This window comes from Crocodylus porosus, unplaced genomic scaffold (genome assembly GCF_001723895.1).
Source record: "Crocodylus porosus isolate Cpor-Errol unplaced genomic scaffold, CroPor_comp1, whole genome shotgun sequence".
Taxonomy (NCBI): domain Eukaryota; kingdom Metazoa; phylum Chordata; order Crocodylia; family Crocodylidae; genus Crocodylus; species Crocodylus porosus.
In genome coordinates this window covers 1,417,599-1,436,299 of record NW_017728942.1, presented here as the reverse complement: position 1 = coordinate 1,436,299, position 18,701 = coordinate 1,417,599, and the positions used below count along the sequence as shown (strand labels likewise).

Here is an 18,701-nt window from a genome sequence, read left to right as displayed (position 1 = left end):
GGGCCGCATTTTGCCCACGGGCTGCATTTTGCCTTCCCCTGACATATGAGATACATGACCAATCACTGGGGCTGTGCAAAACTTTTGTCCCTGATTCAGTTTGATGGAGATTCAGCCCAATTCAGTGGCCAAGAGTCAGAATCCAAATCAAATCAGGATTTTTAGCGGGCGTGACTACATGTGCAGTACAATGCATTAATGCAATGCAATAAACTCTCATGTTTATCTCACCACAGCTTATTGCTCCCGGGCATGCATTTACACATGTGCCCAGGACTGCAGCCAGGTCAGAACAGCCCTGACTGGCAGGGGATGCTGGGGGTCAGCCTGCTAGCCTGGGGCTGCTCCCCCCCGGCTCAGTGTGCTGCAGAGGGGCAGGCTGGGGCATGAAGGTGCTTCAGCATGGGGCTAGCTAGCAGGCAGCCCCTGCACTGAAAAATCCTCATGCCCCAGCCAGCCAGGACAGTATCTACACATTTGCTGCTTTGGAGTGTTTTACTCTGTTGGAGAATAGTAGGTGTGCGCGAAGCAGGCCCTATTCGATTTGGGTTCAGATTCAGCCCGAATCAGGGACAGTGATTTGATTCGGCTCACTGCCCCGATTCGATTCAGCCGAATCCGAATCTGAAGTTTTGATGCTGATTCAGAGAATCAGCTATTTGGACATAGACACAGTTTTAAATGTTTTGCTGCATACCTCAAGGTACCTGGTGTGGCTTGTGAAGGCTGCAGTGCTGGGGCACGTGGCATGCAGGAGGCCCTCCACATACTTGGTGGTAAACCCAGAAGTACTTCCGGTCCACTTCCAGGTCTGCTGGGGAGCACGCTGGGGGGCCTGTCCTGCGCTCCTCCAGCTCGGCGATCGGCTGCGGAGGGCACCAGGAGGCACTAGTTACTGAGCCGGGTTGTGTGAGAGGGGCCCTACAGCGTGTTCCCCAGCAGACCCCAAAGTGGACCGGGAGTGCTTCTGGTCCACTTTTAGGTCTGCTGCCGAGCGCACTGGGGAGCCCCCCGTGCGTCTGTGGGATGCTCCATCCACTCCACCATCACAGCATTCATGAGCCACCTGCTACCTAGAGGTACGTAGAAAACACATGTCTATGTGCGTCTATGTCCGAATCGCCAAATCTCTCTGAATCGATTCAGAGGCTTCCAGTTCGATTCGGAGAAGTTAAAGGGTCTTGTGATTCGATTCGGATTCAGAGATTCAGCCACTGAATCGGGCCGAATTTCCGCCGAATCGAATTGGGGACTGAAACTTTGCGCAGCCCTAGAAGATAGTACTTGTATTTACAAGTACTATCCTGCTGTGGAGTAAACTCATTTACTCAAGTTTAATAGAGGCACATGGATGGACATGCCACATTTCTGTGCAGCTAATTAGTCTACTGTGCAGTAAATGTCTTGTGTAGACACTTCAGTAATGGTTAATAAAACCCAGCATTTGACAAGGACCCTCTCAAGACACATCACAGAGTTGGTGCTGTTTGCCTGGTTGTCAGTGGGGCTGCTGTTGTCCATCAGACTTGCAAACTCCCTTGTCCTGATAGATAAAAGAAAAGCCTATATTGGGTTTCCTTAGAGGGCTTAGCACCTCTGAGTCTGGTCCTACACAATAATCTTTCCAGCTGTCTGGATTAAGCTGAAATGCAACATGCCAAGCTTCTTCCTCCTATGAGAAGCTGAAGTCAGCAAAGTTACAGCGGGGATGGATTTGTCTCCTTTATATGAAGGTATTAAATTTTTAACCCTGTGTGGATCTGCATTATCCTCCAAATGTTCCTGTAAGGAGAGACACTTACGTAAAATGGTGTCTGTTGGGCTTTTGCAGCACTCAAAAGATGTTGGCTTGCCCTTTTATTCATTTATTTTGGAAATCTCTTTTTGCATACAAGTTGCTTTTTTGGGTACTCTGAAGCTACAAAGCAGCAGATCTCATATCCTCTGGCCTTATCTTGTGGTTTATCACTCTGATGCTGCTTCCTCTTCTTCACGTGTTTAGCCCTGATGTTTGGTGCACTTTGCAGAGGAGCCTCTGGCCAGAGGAGACTGCACCAGTTTTGCACTCCCAGCGTGGCAGAACAATAGTCCGTTTGATAAAGCCAGAGCCCTGAGAGCACTGAACTGGGACGTTTATACGTATGGCATTAGGTCTCTGAAAGAGGAAGAAAAAGCCTGTGTGAAGCCAAAGGTTAAAGCTTGCATAAAGTGATATCCTTACCCATTGGCACACTTGCACGTGCATGAAAGGAGGTGGCAGACAACTTGGTCTGCTTCTTCCAAGCTCCTCTCAGGACCGATTAAGACTGAACAGCTGAGAAACAGGGACAAAATATTGCTGTATATAATATCCCCAGCACAGAGACCACCCTCTTTCGCCATGTGCTACTGTCCACATTCAAAATAAGAGACTGTCCCTGCCATAATTTAATTAGACAAAGCGGATGAAAAAGAGGGAGTTAAAGAAACAGAATTATTCCCACCTTACAGATGGGGAGCTGAAGCTAAGGAAAGTTTCAGTGCTTGTCTGGGGTCATTCAGGGATCAAAAATAGTCTGTTTAAGAACTGCTACACCCATGAGAGCAGTATTGCTACTTCAACATTAAAGTTATCTGAGGAAGCTGACTGTGCAGCGTAGAGAGGTCATGAATAGGGCAGGCTGGGTTTTTCCTTTTCTTTCTCCTTTTCTCTTGGTGCCCACAGGAAACTTTTCTAATAGACCCCGTGTTGCTCATTTTTGAGACAGGAGGGGAAAATAGGGGAGAAACTGGGAAAGCGATCTTCATTCATTATAGCAAAAACAACAACGTTTGTGAATGTTTTGGTTCAGAGTTTTCCAGGAGGAAAGACCTGTTCATTTCCAAAACTGGAACCTTGATTTAGAATTAAATTCACCATGGGAAAAACAACAAAAGCTTATGGACGTTACAGATCATTTAAGCTCTATTAAAAGGACTTGAGGATTTAAATGAGCCTATAGCTTTGTGTTAATTCTCTTGAATCAGAATACGGTATTTTTGCAACAAAATGACAAGTCTCAGGAAAAATTATTTTGTTCAACACAATTCTGAGAAGTAACTGCAAACCGCTTCTGCTACTTTAAATTTCTCTACTTGTGAACTTGCTCTGCCCCTTGTCCATATGCAAAATCCCCTGAAAGGAGTTAACATTTTCTCATACCTTTAATCTTTATTCGTTCTCATGACTCCTTACATCCTTTATGCTGTCATCTCAGTAAATCTGTCCCCCAGCATATTTGATTACTTTTAAGAACTGGGATGTTTTTTGGATGACAAGCATAATGCAAGTGGTTGATATCATTTTTTTTCTCCCTCTCTTGCTTGTCCCCTCACTTACACTGTAAAATGAGCTTAGTTTTTCTTCCATTCCTAATCAACAGTGTTGTTTCGGAGTGGGATTTTCAAGAGTGTTTAAGTTACTGAACCACCTGTTGAAGCTTCTAAATCATGTAAACCTTGCAGCATAACTTTAAAATAAGCTGTTTTAAAGGGCCTCAGGTGTTTATAGCAAATTATTGGGAGGAGATGGACAGATGGCCTGCATTTTCCTTTCTGGATCTGCCACAGTATCTGCACATGTCCAGGGCAAACCATTGCACATGATCCCCACCTGTAAAGTGGCTTTAATAATACAAGCCTTGGTCGGGTGCTGTGAGGTTGAGGCCTCATCTGTCCTACCTTACCACCCTAACTAAAACAGAGAAACAGATCGTTACAGAACCATATAGAGGTGCTTTGTTGAGATAAAGCTTTTTCTATAAGGGAAAGCAAGCAGGTAAACTATTAAAACATATTTTCAGACCGGTATAATCTTAGCTGCATGAGAGACTATACTGCTTTAACTGTATTGGTTTAAAAATAACTATTATAACTCCCAGACAAAGCCCCAAATCCTAAAAAGATAGGTATTAGTGAAGTACAGTCTGTTATTTTTTCCTGCCAGAGCCTGTAGTATAATGTATGCTTATGTACAGCAACGATTCTATATTAAAAAAGCTGAAGGAAGAAAGTGAAAATGTTTGAGAAGGACTCATTCGAGTCAATATAGCTCACCCAACCACCACTTTCTCTCTCCTCATTTTTAACTTTTTAAATTATAGATGTGATTACTGCTGCTGTTGCTTTTTAATTTTTTTTTTTAATTAAAAGAAGCTACAACCCCCCACTTAGAAGTTAGCTTTATATTAACAAACTTACTTTTCACTTTCTTTTTATAAGCAAGAATCCTTCCATGGGTGTTCTTTTGTGGTTTCAGAGTCAAAGACTACATTGTTTTCTAGCTTTGACTTCCCCGTAGGGCCCTGACTTTTGCATGTAAGTAACTTCTAACGTTTAGCTAATTCTTTTAGGGCTATTAGTAAGACCAGAAACTCAGTTACAAGGCCAAAAATGGACTGTGAGCTTGATACAATTCAAACTCACTCTGCATAGGACTTGCTTATAGACCTAATTCCGCTGAATTCAAAAGTAGGCAGCCACAAGTAGGTGTCTTGCATATGACAAGCACAGTTGCATTAGGTTTTTCCCATTAGGATTCTCTGCTTTTACCCCCACTCCCTGTCTTCTACTTTTACATCACTTTTTAATGGCAGGTACCATTCGGTAAGAGCAAGGCTTCTGGCATCAAGTTGTCTACTTAATATTTCCTTAGCATTTGAGAGTACATACTCTCCTGAAGCCAGTGAAGCACACTCATGCTGTTGGCTCTCCTCGCAAAGTTCTGATTTTTGCCTGCTTTCCCTTTCTAACAAGCAGTAGCCCTAGTTATGCCCTCTAAGCCTTTTTTGAAATTTTCTTGGAAAAAAATACAGCCAGATGCTCAGAACTACATGTCCAGTGGGCCCCTGGCCTAATTTACATGGAGAATTACTGAGAGAGTTTTTGCAATTAAAACTGCATACAACTGATGCCTAAGGCCCTGAACTGATCGTTTGTAGGCAGGGTCCAGCCAGTGCTGGGGGTGACAGCAGTCATAGTTATGCAGTTCTGAAAATATGGATTCTATTTTTGGTTCATTTGAAAGACTCTGTTAAAAAAAATTCTTGAAAGGGTATATTAGTCCATTTGTTATTACAGTTAGTTTCACGGAGTATTATTTATTGCTAGTGAGTGTCCCGTACAGTTTCCCCATCCAGCAGAATGAATGAAATGAGGGGATGTTGGAGTCAAAGGAGAAATAGAATTAAAGACAAATCAGGGTCAGTGCAGGAAAACCTACTTGAAGCCTGAAAATGGCTTTTATCAAGGGCATGTTAGTATAAGAATCACAATCAAACAACACTGAAGAAGAGAAGTGCAGGCTCATCCAGTAGTACATATGCTTTCTTCAGTAGTAGTCGGGGGAAGGAATCTATTGGATGACAGTGAGGGAAGAACCACTGGGAGAAATTATATATGGATGTGATGGATCCATCATCTCTTAAATTCTTCGAGTTGAGTCCAGGTAAATATTTGTAAAACACACTCTGGCTCAAACAGAAGTTATGGGCTTGATGCAGAAATTGCTGGATGAATTTATTTGTCCTTAGTTATCCTGGAGGTCAGGCTAGGTGATCAATGTGACCCCTTCTGCCCTGCAAATCTAGGAATCGATGGGCAAGTCTACACATGCAGGTAATTTCCCTGAACAAATTCCAGCACAGTTTGTGCTGGAGCTTATTGCTCCTGGGTGCTGTGCTTGAATGTGCACCCAGGACCACAGCATGTTGAGCCAGGTCAGAGCAGCCCCAGCTGGCGGGAGGCCTGGGGGGTCAGCCTGCCAGCCCAGGGCTGCTCTGCCCCAGCTGAACGTGCTGTGGAGGGACTGGCTGGGGCACAAGGATGCTACAGTGCAGAGCTAGCCAGAAGGTAGCTCCTGCACTGAAGCACCCTCGTGCCCCTGCCAGCTCCATCAGCATCTACATGTGCATTGCAGTGTAGTAAATAATGCCGCCATAGGATTGTACTTGTATTGACTATCCTACGGCGGTGTTTATTAGCTTATTGTGGCCTAATAAGGATGCACATGTAGATGCTGAGACTTTACCGTGTAGCTGATTGGTCAAGTCTGTAGTAAATGTCTCATGTAGACGTGCCCTATCTGCCTTGGAGTCTTTCTGCAGATTCTGAGAGCTTTACCGACAATACAGGAAGTATTACCACACCCCTGCGAGGAAGGCAAATACCATTATCCCATCTTACAGGTGAGGAACCAGAGACTAAAGGTCAGAGGACTAAAGGTATTTAGTCTTTGAAGACCTAAAGCTGAAGAAGGGTACATAGTAGGATTTTCACAAGTTCCCAGGTATCTAACCCTAGAGATGAGAAGGTGAGTCAAAAGTTTGTCAAGTCATTTAAGCCAAAAATAAGTATCACCTCTAACTGGGACCTTAATTTTAGTGGGAAGCTGAGAGGAAGGCAGTGGGAAGAGACCCACCTTGAATAACCTCCTTGATAGGGCATTTGCCTGGTGCATGTAAGAGCCAGGTTCAAGTTTCTGCTCTGAATTAGGAGTTGTCCAGTGGGTATAATAGGGCTAGTCTACATGGGGAAACTAGTGTTTAGTAAGTTAGAACATGAATTTATACGGCTGTAGCACACCACACAAACTCTCCGTGTGCATGCTAACAGACCCCTTCGGTAACAAAGCTCAGTCCACTTTGAAAGCGGAGTAAACCACCTCCCATTTACCAAGCACTGAATGCCCTGTGGAGTCTGGGAAGCATGCTGTACATTTACACCCTTCGCACAAACTTCCCTGCATAGCCAAGCTCCCAGTCTTTTAATACAATTAGTGATCACGATAATTGAGTTAAGTATAATACAATTAAGTCAGATCTGCCGGATTCAGAGAAAGAGCTTGAACCTGGGTCTCCCATGTCCCACCTTGGTAGCCAGACTGCCTTTGGTTCTTCTGAAGTGGACCTTAAGGGAGAAGATCTCACATGCCTTTTGGTTGTCAGTTCTGAAAGGACCTTGGCTTTTCATTTGAAAACAATATTGAAATACAGCTCTCCCCCCCCATAAACCCCAAATGTATTGGCTTCCCACCTGCATGACTCAGATTCGATATGAAAATGAAACTGTTGGGAGTTGGATATTCAATGGGAATTGAAAGCTTGACATCCTTGGATACAACCAGATTTTTAAAGGTATTTCAGCAAGTGACTCGCCCAAGTACACACAAATACTGCTGGAATAAAGGGTTGAATCACTGGAGTCCTAGGCAAGAGCACTGACCAGTGCTGGGCTCCCGAAAAGGAGCATAGATATACAGTGAGAAGTCCTGTAGAACAGGATTTATAAAAATGACTCAAAGTTGCTAAATGGAATCAAATCAGCCTTCACCTTTTGTTTTCATATCTTGATGTGATCAAAAACACCAGTAGACGGTAATGGAGGTAAAGATCCTGTTCAGCTCCCCCATTATTAATCAGCTTAGCAAAACATTTCACTGCACTTTTTTCCCCAAGAAGCCTTTTTTTTTTAAATAACTGCTCCTAAAATCCTTTGTCACCCCCAGTACATGAATTAATCTGAATTCTTTCAAAGAATTAAACTGAACTGATGTGCATACAACAAAACTGAGTGGCTCCGAGAGAACATTTGCAACCTACATCCTTCCTCACCTCATTTCAGCCCTTGTTTTTGCTCGTTCTTTGTTCCACATCTGAATTGCTGGGCAGAGGATCTAGGTACTGCGAAAACAATTAGTAAACCAAATCATGCCCATTGGATGTGGGATATTTGAAGCCTCATTGCAGCTCTGCCTGTGAGGATGACTGAAATGAAGAATGCAAAGGAAGTTGGTAGTGAGGTGTTAATGAGAAACTGAAAATTTGCTCATTCTTTCTGTACTCAAGAGAGACAGTTCCCATGCTCTGCTCTTATTGCTGGGAAGCTAATAACTGATGCATAGTGATATCATGACAAGCCAGGTATGTCCCTGAAATCAATGATATTGCAACAGATCTTTTAGGCTCGATCCTATTCCAAGGATTGAGCACCTAAGTGAGATCCTGTATCATGTTGTTCAAGTACAAGACAAGCTATTAACCTCTTCTACTTGTACAGTAAGTGTTCAGTCTAGCTTTGAGTCTAAATCACGGAAATACAGCGAGGAGATGAGGACCCACTGAGTCTTTTGTTTTCATTAACAGGTTTTCTAAGATTTGAGCAGAGTAGAATAAGATTGCATTGGGGCATCTAAGTCTACGTAGGAGCCTAATAAGTGGAGTAGGATTTAGCCCATTGTGTTTTACTGGAGACTAATAGGGCTGTGCGAAGCTTTTTCGGAGCTCAGATACTGGAAAGAAGTACTGATCCTGAGCAGTACATAGCACTCCATGGCATCTCCTATACCTTCATATAACAAATAGTAATACCACATATACTGTATTTTAATAGGACCTTTCCACAGATGTGTTTAATGTATCCTGAAAATGTTAATTATAGGACTCAATATTTTCTCAGTTTTATAGAAACAGGGAAACTGAGGCACAGAGAGATGAAAGGACTTGGCCTCAGGATTACAAGTAAATTTATTATTGCCAAGGAGCCAGCCAAAGAACCCTAGATCTGGCTCTCAATTGCTTTTTTACATTGCCTCCTCTTCAGATCTCCTGCCGAATCAGATACTGTTTTTAGAAAACAGAAATCCCATTTAAACACTGGGACCTGATTTCCATTTACACTATGAAGCATGAGAGTAAATGAGATTCAGGCCCTTGGAATTTTTACAGAATTTTTACAGAAATGTCCCCAACATAAGAAACTTTCAAAACTGAACATCATAAAAAATTACCATTTAGCAGAATCAGATGTTCAGAAGATCATCTTTTGAGGCCTACTGGGGCTGCTTCAGTAAGTAGTAAAAAGAACAGGGGAAATATTTCTGGCTTGTGTTCTCTTGCAGCGTCTCAGCTACATTGCATTGAACAAAAACATGTGACAAGTTTCCTTTTTATTGCTCGATGTCAAGTTTAACTAAAACAGGCAGGCCGGCTGCTATATGATACGGTGTCTGGAAGAGGCCTCTTGTGTTTATTGACAGCTATTGATATCCCAGTCCCGCTGGGACAATAGAACGAGGTTTTCAGTTTTCTTTGGAGCATTTTTGGAGAACGCCTTGCGGAAATCCTGGTAATCACCGCAGCGTAAGAGAACCAGTGGTGAGCAGGTGATTTAACAGCAAGTGTGAAGTTCCTCCACCCAGGTGAAAAATTAAATGTTAGTGGCAAGCAGGATGTACTGAAGTAAGCACATCTTCATGTGGTCTCCTCTGTCCTGCCTTAGAGTGTGAAGCTATGTGAAAAGTAGTTTTCTGGACAATGAAGACTCTAAATGGGAAACGAGCTCAGTGTCAAAAACTGTGAGAGCCTGTCAGTGGTTCTCAACCTTTTAGACTCAAGGCATCTCTCATCAGACTCAAGGCATCCCCTCCATAGCTTTTCTTTTTTTGTTTTAATTAAGGGGCACCCCTGCTAATTTATTTTGGTGCTTCCCTTCTTGAAGAGGTGTTGGGCACTAGGGACAGGAGAGTGGTGGGGCAGGAAGAACCAGAGCCAGGGCTTACCTCCTCCCACCTGCTTATCTCCTCACACTTCATCACCCTTCAGAGGATCCCCTTGCAGCCTGGTTGAGAATCAGGGGCTTAACTCAACAATCCCTCGAGGTTTCTGAAGGGATGAGAGGATTTTAGCAGGCATGCAGGCCCTGCTTGAATGGGTGGGAGCTGCAATCCTTTGCCACTCCTTGCAAGCCTAGGAGAGAACTTTTAAGTGTTTTCTTATCTTCTTGAATACAGCAGGAAAAGGGAAGCAGTAGGAGGAAATGATTTCTCACACAGCTTTGTATTTGCTTCTAATTAAATGTTGCCAACAGAGTCCTGTTTTCCCATTTTTTGCTAAAGGCTGATAAACGTCTATCTGAATCACCACTGTATTATTCTCAAAGCTGACCACACACACACACATGCATAAACATCCCATTCAGAGGAAAGCTAAAATGACTTCCACAGGGAGATGGCAAGTAATATGCAGCAGTTAATAGACTAAATCTTGCGTTGTGAACCGACTGAAACGAGCAAGACGGCTCATGAGTTTCATGCAAATAACATCTCTAGGACCAGTGAATTCATTCCCTTGTTTTATATTTTCCTCCTGGCAGTGGCTTGTGTTGTCTAGACAGGAAAATGTGTGTGATCAACTTTAAAGATGCAGTTTTACACCCCCCCTTCTCTCACAGGGGACAAAGACCTGCAAGTCCTGAGCAGCAAAAGCTTTAATAGGATGAATGGGAAACAAATTATTCCCTTCCATTCTCTAATGCGACCTGCATTTGTCTTGTAGGGCTCTAAATCCAGTCATAAGATTGGCAGGTGTATTCATTTTCTTCAAGTAATGACCATCACATTACATGCACATGCATATGGCACCTACATGTGAACCTTTCTGCTGTGCAAGTGCCCAAAACAGAAGCCTACTGAAAATTTGGCCCTGAAAACCTACAAATTAAAAAGAAAAAAAAAGCCATAATATCTTCATTCATAAGTTGTACTGGCCAAGATGTGATATCACTCAAATTTATCCTTGGAATACTAGATCCATTTAGAACTCTTCCAGTATTGGACTGTCTATAGGACTGGGAGCCAGGAAGTCTGGATTTTCTCTTTCCACCTCTGTTACTAAATCACCATGTGATCATAGGCAAATCTCTTAACCCGTCTGGCATGTTTACCTTAAAAAAAGAGGGAGATTACTTATCATCCTACTTCGGATTGTCTGAAGAAGCTAGGCTGTCATACAGATATGTGGTAGTATTTAATCCTGTTACACAGTGGGCATGTCTATAAATGCACTTAAATTTGCAGTAGCCGATTTAACTGCACTTTAAAGCATCATGTGCTATAATGCTAACATGCAGTAAAATAGGCTACTGTACATTAAGTATCACTTAAAAACTGTGTGCATTTGTTTCTGCATATTAAGGGAGGCTAGTGTGCATTTGTTTAGTATCTCACTGGAAGGCACTTTTACATGTGCTCTGGGGCAGGGGAGGGGGCGCTTTAATTAGAGCAGGTCTCCAAATCTCATGTATCAGCATTCCCATGCTTAAAAATGGTAGTGGGGCACTTGAACTAAAGTTTATTCAACGAGCGTTAGTTCAAGTGCCTTGCTGCCATTTTTAAGCACGGGGATGCTGATGCACAAGATGCAGGAGGCTCTAACAGAGTCAGTTAGTTGAGTGTGCTCCAGCAGACTAAAATTCCAGCCCATCAGAGCAGCCTCCGTGCTCATATATAGGTGCCTGGAGGTACTAAATTTAATGTGCATTAGGAAAAGCACTTTAATGCACATGTAGGTATACCCTCTGAATGTTATAAGTGCACCTTACATTTTAAAAATCAAGCTACACTTCCTATCTACATAGAATCATAGAAAATTAGGGTTGGAAGGAAGCTTAGGAGGTCATGTAGTCCAGCTCCCTGCTCAAAGCAGGACCAGCCCCAGTTAGATCATCCCAGTCAAGGATTTCTCTAGCTTGATCTTAAAAATGTCCAAGGATGGAGATTCCACCACTCCTCTGGGTAACCTGTTCCAGGACTTCACTATCCTCATAGTGAGAAAGTTCTTCCTAATATCTAACCTAACCTTCCCCTGCTGAAACTTGAGACTGTTGTTCTTTGTTCTGTGATCTGCCACCACTGAGAACAGTCCAGCTCCATCCTCTTTGGAACTGTGGTTCAGGTTGAAGGCTGCTTTTAAATCCCCTCTCTGTCTTGTCTTCTCTAGACTAAATAAACCCAATTCCCTCAGCCTGTCCTCATAAGTCATGTACCCCAGGCCCCTAACCGTATCTGTTGCCCTCTGCTGGACTTTCTCCAATTTGTCCAGATCCTTTTGGTAGTGGGAGGCTCAAAAGTGGACACAGTACTCCAAATGTGGCCTCACCAGTGTTGAATAGAGGGGAATAATGACTTCCCTCTATCTGCTGGCAACACACTTACCAAGACAGCCCCGTATGCTGTTAGCCTTCTTGGCAACAAGGGCACACTGCTGACTTCTATAGAGCTTATTGTCCGCTGTAACCCCCAGGTCCTTTTCTGCAGAGCTGCTTCCCAGCAAGTCAGCCTCAAGCCTGTATCCAGTGCATGGGGGTTGTACCATCCTAAGTGCAAGACTTTGCACTTGTCCTCACCAAACCTCATGAGATTTCTTTTGGGCGAATCCTCTGATTTGTCTAGGTCTCTCTGAATCCTGACCCTACTCTCCAGCATATCTGTTATTCCCCACAACTTGATGTGGTCTGCAGACTTGCTGAGGGTGCACTCTATGCCATCTTCCAAGTCATTGATGAAGATATTTAATAAAACCGACCACAGGACTGACCCTTGGGGCACTCCATTTAATACCAGCTGCCAACTAGACATTGAGCCTGATGATCCAACCAGTTTTCTATCCACCTTATAGTCCATTTATCCAACCTATATTTCCTTAGCTTCACTGCAAGAATGCTGTGAGAGACGATCAAAAGCCTTGCTAAAGTCAAGGTATGCCACATCCACAGAGCCAGTCATCTCATCATAGAAGGCAATCATGTTGGTCAGGCATAACTTGCCCTTGGGGAATTCATGCTGACTGTTCCTAATCACCTTCTTCTCCAAGTGCTTAGAAATGGATTCCTTGAGGATCTCCTCCATGGTTGTTCCAGCAACTAACATGAGGCTGACTGATCTGTAGTTCCCTCCTTTTTTTCTTTCGTAAATATGGGCACTATATTTGCCCTTTTCTAATTGTCTGGGACCTTTCCCAATCACTTTGAGTTTTCAAAGATGATGGCCAATAGCTCTGCAATCGCATCAACCAACAATCTCAGCACCCTCGGGTGCATCCTGTCTGGCCCCATGGACTTGTATATGTCCAACTTTTCTAAGTAGTCCCTAACCTGTTCGTTTGCCATGGTTACATGTCTGTGTATATAAGCACACATGAAGGTCTTTCTTGATTTTTTTGATGATTAGTTAAGCATGCAATTTTCAGATACCGTAACTAAGTGATGTTAAACTGTTCACTCTTTGCAATCTGAATGATACCTAGCACTTGGGCTCACACTGTAATAAATTAAAGGTGACCATGGCATTTCAACCCCTATGCAGCTGGAGCATATTGGGGTGTAGGATTTTGGTTCAGCCAATTATTGGGATGGAAGGGGTGGGGGGGGGGGGCAGTTCAGATCTGGATATATATTTGAATTTCAAATTCCCTCCAAAAAGTTTTGGGTATTTGGGTCTGAGGCCTTGGCTTGCAACCATTTTAAAGATATACTGGTGCACATTTTTGGAACCCCGTAGACAACATTTATGCATACTTGCATGCCTAAGTTGTAGTCACTGTTACTTCAGTTGTCCTTGAAGTCATGCTGACTGCGCAGCCAAATAACAAATTGGACTTTTATCATACTTCTGCACAACAGTAGTGTTTGCACATGCAGATGCATCTAGGTTTCTTGTATGTAAAATTGTACAAGAGCCATTCTGAACATCTAACACTTGTGTGTGCACATACCATTTAAAGCCAGTATCGATAAACAGATGTGATGCTGAATGAATGAATGATCCTCGTTTATGGAGAGGTAAGTCAATGATGTTAATCGCACCACAAATTTCCATCTTGTTTATAAAACCCAATTGCTTCAGTAAACCAAACAAGAAAAGTCTCCTTGTTTGCTGAATGATGTTATTTGTTTATCTGCCAAAGTGCCTTGCATTTCTCCAGGTCACAGACCAGCCCATGTCTGGCTGTGTTAATATTATAAGAATTATGCAAAAGTAAAGCTCTTTTTTTTCTTTCTTTTTTTCACCTTTCAACTGAAAGAAGTAGGATCTTAAGCTCCCAAAATAGAGTATGGAAAGGTACACATCATGTCTGGCTTCTCTTTCCCCTTGTGGCAAATGTGACTCAAAGGAGTTGGTTTTTCTCCAGCCCAATCTGTATATAGTTTGGTAGAGTTTTATTGTGAATAGCTCACCTTTATAATACACAAAAATAGTCCCTGCCAGACCTTTCTATTCATAAATCATTCCCTGTTTTGAAAGTCATTCTACAAAAATCCAGATAATTTTTACATTTTGTGTTTCTTTGAAAGAAGAGTGGAAAAGAAGCTGGGGCAATTGCTTGGCCTTGGGAAATGAACTGGTGGCCTCTTTCGGATGAAACACCAATTTAGCCTGAATGATGAGTGCAGCATTTTGCCCTGTTTTTGGACAGCTGAAGCATAGTGTACAGTTAACCATAAAGGAGACTCTGTGGTCTTCCTCCGAGCTAAATGAGCAACATGGACTTGCTAGTAAGGTTGATGATTTGTGCCTTAGGCAATTTGATTGCTCCTAGGGAAGGGAAAACTGTTCCCACTAAACTTTTTGGTGAAATGGTCTGAGGTCATCATGTTTTACATGTTTCTTTCAGTGATTCCCTTCCCCATTCTTTGTGTTACCATGAGAGCAGAAGAGATCCTATTCCTTCATTGTACACAAACACCAACTAGCTGGCTGCACAGTGCAGCTTGATATGCATTTTATAACACTGCTTTGATTTTACGGTGGGATAATCAAATGCCCATAAAGTACCAAGTAGTCTTCTGACTTTCTTAATCTAACCAGTTAGATTACTAATGTAAACTACGTTCTGTGTAGTAGCTGTCCTTTACACGTGTGTGTAATATGTTACTACCCAACATTATTGGTGCATTACCTAATATACATCTACACTGCAAATGTTAAGTCGTCATTAAATAAATATTCACTGGATACCTTTTCTGATTATTTTCACTAGGAAACTCCAGCCACAGCTCAGGTTGCATCTTATCTTGGAAATGTATTCTGTATGTGATTATAACTTGTATTTTAAATTATTTTAAGAACATCCTACATTAAATACACCGTGCACATAGCTGATTCAACCATTTACGCTATGTCTGTCTTTTATTTCTCTTTCTGTTTAATTGCATTTGCTAGTTAGGGCCCCTTCTTATGCAGTAGTCATGGATTTGCTCAGTAGAACTTCATTTGCTGCAAATCTTATAATATGATTTACTGGCTGTTTTGCTGCTTCCTGGTCTTCTCTCTATATTCTAGGATTTATTCTGACCAGATAGAAAGGAGAAACTTGAATGCTGCTTTGTTGTCACTACAGTAACTGTTTCATTCCCTAGTATCTCCTAGAGATCTTATTTGGCCTTCTGTCCTGTTTGGCCCTAATGAACCATGGAGTCTACATGGAAATTTCAGTGTATCATTCTTAATAATAAATATACTGAGAGTGCGTAAGAAGTTCTTCATCTTCTTCTGTCCTTCTTTACAATATGGTGCTTTTTCCTATAATAGATTTGCTTAACAGGACAAAAACCCCTCAGACTTTGAATGTAAAACATTTAAGATGAGGTTCAGTATGACCCTCCAAGGAATTAGTTGGCTGAATATGTGCAGACAGATGGGGAGTGATCCATAAACTCGCGTCTGTTCCATGTAGATCTGTAGCACAGTCAGTTTAATCTGTCCTTTCCATCCTCTCTCTCCCTCCATACATTCCTAAAGCTCTTAAGTACAGCCATCATATTTTTCAGTTTCCTGGCAAAGCACCTTCTTTAATGCCATCCTCCTGACTTGAAGCATTATTGTGTTCCTTCACATCACTCTCCAGACCTACTATTTATAAAAACATCCCTTTGCTGATATCCCTGTTAACCATGTTTCCAAGCCACCCTCCATCTGAACTGGTGTCGTATGTATTGCACTGACATTGTCAGGGCTTGATTCAATAATGTCCTTAAGTCCTTACTCCCTGGGACTTTAGTCCCATTGAAGGTAATGAAACCTTTCAGAGAGCAAAGGCTTCTTTATTGGACCCTTGGGTTATAAAGTTTTTGGGGCACAGACACTGTATTTATATGCTCTGCAAATGTATGCTATGTGAAGAATAATGGATCAGAGGACCGTGAGTGTCGCTTTACATTTACCATCTTGAAGGAAAATTGCCAACAATGCATAGATGCTGCATGTGGTCTCTTTCCAGGGTGGGGGGAATTAATCCTTCTATGCAAAGATACCTCCTGCTGACTGGTGAAAAGAAGAAAAAAGATTTTGGCCATGAATACTACTAGCTTAATATTTCTTTTCTCTGATCTTCCAGTACTGTTTGCTTTGTATGGCTTCATCAAGGTTTTGTACGCGGACAGAGTAATTGAAAACAAATTTAGCATGTCTCAGACCATAAAGTTCCCTTTCAGCTAGATCACTGGCTATGCGGTAGATAGATGTCTGTTTTTAATTTTCAGTTATGTGAGAAATTTAGAATGGTTTGCTCCGTAATTTTGAATGTTAATAGAGAAAGAGATATTTCCTGGTCCCTGGCCTAAAGAGAAATTCTATCTCTATTTTGCTTCTCCCTTAGTAAATACTCTTCAGAAACCTGTCGTCATTTATTATTATATTATTTAATTTGTCTTACCATAGTGCCTAGGAGCCCCACTCCTGAAAAGGGTTCCCTTTGTGCTTGGAGCTGTACAAACACCAAACAAAAAGCGTCATCTAGCTCTCAGAGCTTGCAATCTAAGTCTAAGAAAAGGTGCAGTAGATTGATGCAGTTGGGAGAATAAGAGGATGCCATGAGACCATATAATTTAGTCAGCATGATAGATGATGGTCTGAGCATACCTGCAGCCTATCAGTTGTCAGGATAATCATTTGTGAGCCAGAAAAGAAGCTTTTTAAGGGGCGTAACATGTTTTGCAAATGGTAATGGGGAGGTCCTCCCAGCTGTGAGAATCAGCATGGAAGAAGGCAGGAAGATGTACAGCTGGCAATATAACAAGTGGATGAGTACAAGTCAGTACCTCTGTAGTGAATGAGAGATGACATCTGGCTAGAGAAAGGCTGCATGGGGCCTTGAACATGAAGATAAATAGCTTCTATCTGATGTGGTAGAGAAAGGGAAGCCAGTGGAGAAATCATAATGTGAGTGAAGAAGTCAAAGTGACAGTGATGGATAATAATGGTAGGTTTGCAGTAGTATTCTGGATAGATGAGAGCAGGGCAAGACTGTATTTGTCGAGGTTGGAAAAAGGATGTTGTAGTAATCGCTAATTCCTGATGTGTTTACTATTAGTTTGACTTAGAAAACTAAGGGCATGCTTCTTCTCTCAAAAACACATGTGCATTTACGAGGTGCTTCCTGTTTGGAAAATAAATCTTCATTTTTTTTTACTATAGTTGCACTAGGAGTCGTAAGCCGAGTCACAGCAGAAGCATTGTAATGGATGTTAGATATGAGTTTACAAGCTGATATGGCAGCTTAGAGGGCCAATGTATAAGCCTATGTAAATCAATGGGCGTTTTCTATTCATTTCAATAAACTGTAGAATGGACCAACGCACAGGCATGGCGTCAAAGGTTATAAAAGCATCTCCTCTTTCTGGCTGGGGTGCAACCAGAAGAAAGTATATACACATATATATTTTTTTTCTATTCTTTTGGTATTTCCGGCCTAATTTAAAGCAGGAAGTAGCGTCAGAGACTACAGGTGCAGAAGTCAGAGTTTGACAAGGTTTTGGAACTGTTTTTTGATTAATGACATTAAACCTTTGAACCTTATTTTGAAGTTCCTGACTGCAAATGAAGTGAATAAGCTTCTGCTTATCCTGGCTTGGTGGATTTATTAATCCATTTGGGGAACAAAAATCATTTAAGACAACAGAAGTCTATATTTGGCACTTTGCCTTTCTGGATGAACTAAAGCATTTAGCCTTTTTTTCAGGAATAGGTTAGCATAAGGAGGCTTTAGGAATTTAGGGTGGTGTACAAATATTATTAGTACATTTTTGTTAGTTATGTTCCATGTATTGTAAGGACTCCAGATGGCACTGCTAGGGAGTGTATAGCCTTTCGAAGATTTGGAATATGACTGCTTTTAGTATTATGCATTTATGTTATCTTTTTATTGCTTGTATTCTGATGATATTGCAAACACAGTTTGTAATAATAGATTTGATTTTTTGCTAGCTTCATGGTTACATGGAGAACAAGCCCCTGGGTCTCCAGATCTTCATTGGGACAGCAGATGAACGGATACTTAAACCTCATGCTTTCTATCAAGTCCATCGCATTACCGGGAAAACGGTCACCACTACTAGCTATGAGAAAATCATTGGCAACACCAAAGTTCTTGAGATCCCTTTGGAGCCCAAAAACAACATGAAAGCAACGTAAGTATTCTTAGCAGTGTTAAGGCAGGTTGCATGGAAAATTCCCCCTTTTGGAAAAAATGTATCTATTTCCTGTTCTGGGAAGAGTTTTTAGATTTTCAGGTATAAAATGTAATTGATGCCATTTTAAGTCTTCTTTTACAACGTCAGGGAGGCATAAATGCATTTGTGTATATGCAACTTGAGTCCTGAGTCATTGCTGTAGAGCAGTGATTCTGAACCAGGATGTCACAGCACCCTGAGGTGTGGAAGGATCCTTTAAAGGTGTTGTGGTGTGCCACACAGTATTAGCACCAGCAAGTGTTCAGATACCTACACATGATTCACAATATAAACTTAGAGATAGCAAATAGAAATCTATATTTTCAAAAAAATATTCCGACCTATTGTGGTCTTTCTGAGTTTCAGAAGGGTTGCTCTATTATTTTTCTGTAGTCAAACTC

At 41.9% G+C, this 18,701-nt stretch overlaps 1 protein-coding gene across 4 annotated transcripts in view; it reads left to right on the top strand.

Annotated features, from left to right (window-relative positions):
• Positions 1-18,701, top strand: part of NFATC2 (nuclear factor of activated T-cells 2) — a 125,120-nt gene that overhangs the window by 25,126 nt on the left and 81,293 nt on the right. For all 4 annotated transcript variants that reach the window (XM_019548142.1, XM_019548141.1, XM_019548138.1 and 1 more), the window contains exon 4: positions 18,056-18,258. In XM_019548142.1, coding sequence (XP_019403687.1) covers positions 18,056-18,258 — 203 coding nt within the window. The remainder of the gene's footprint in view (positions 1-18,055; positions 18,259-18,701) is intronic.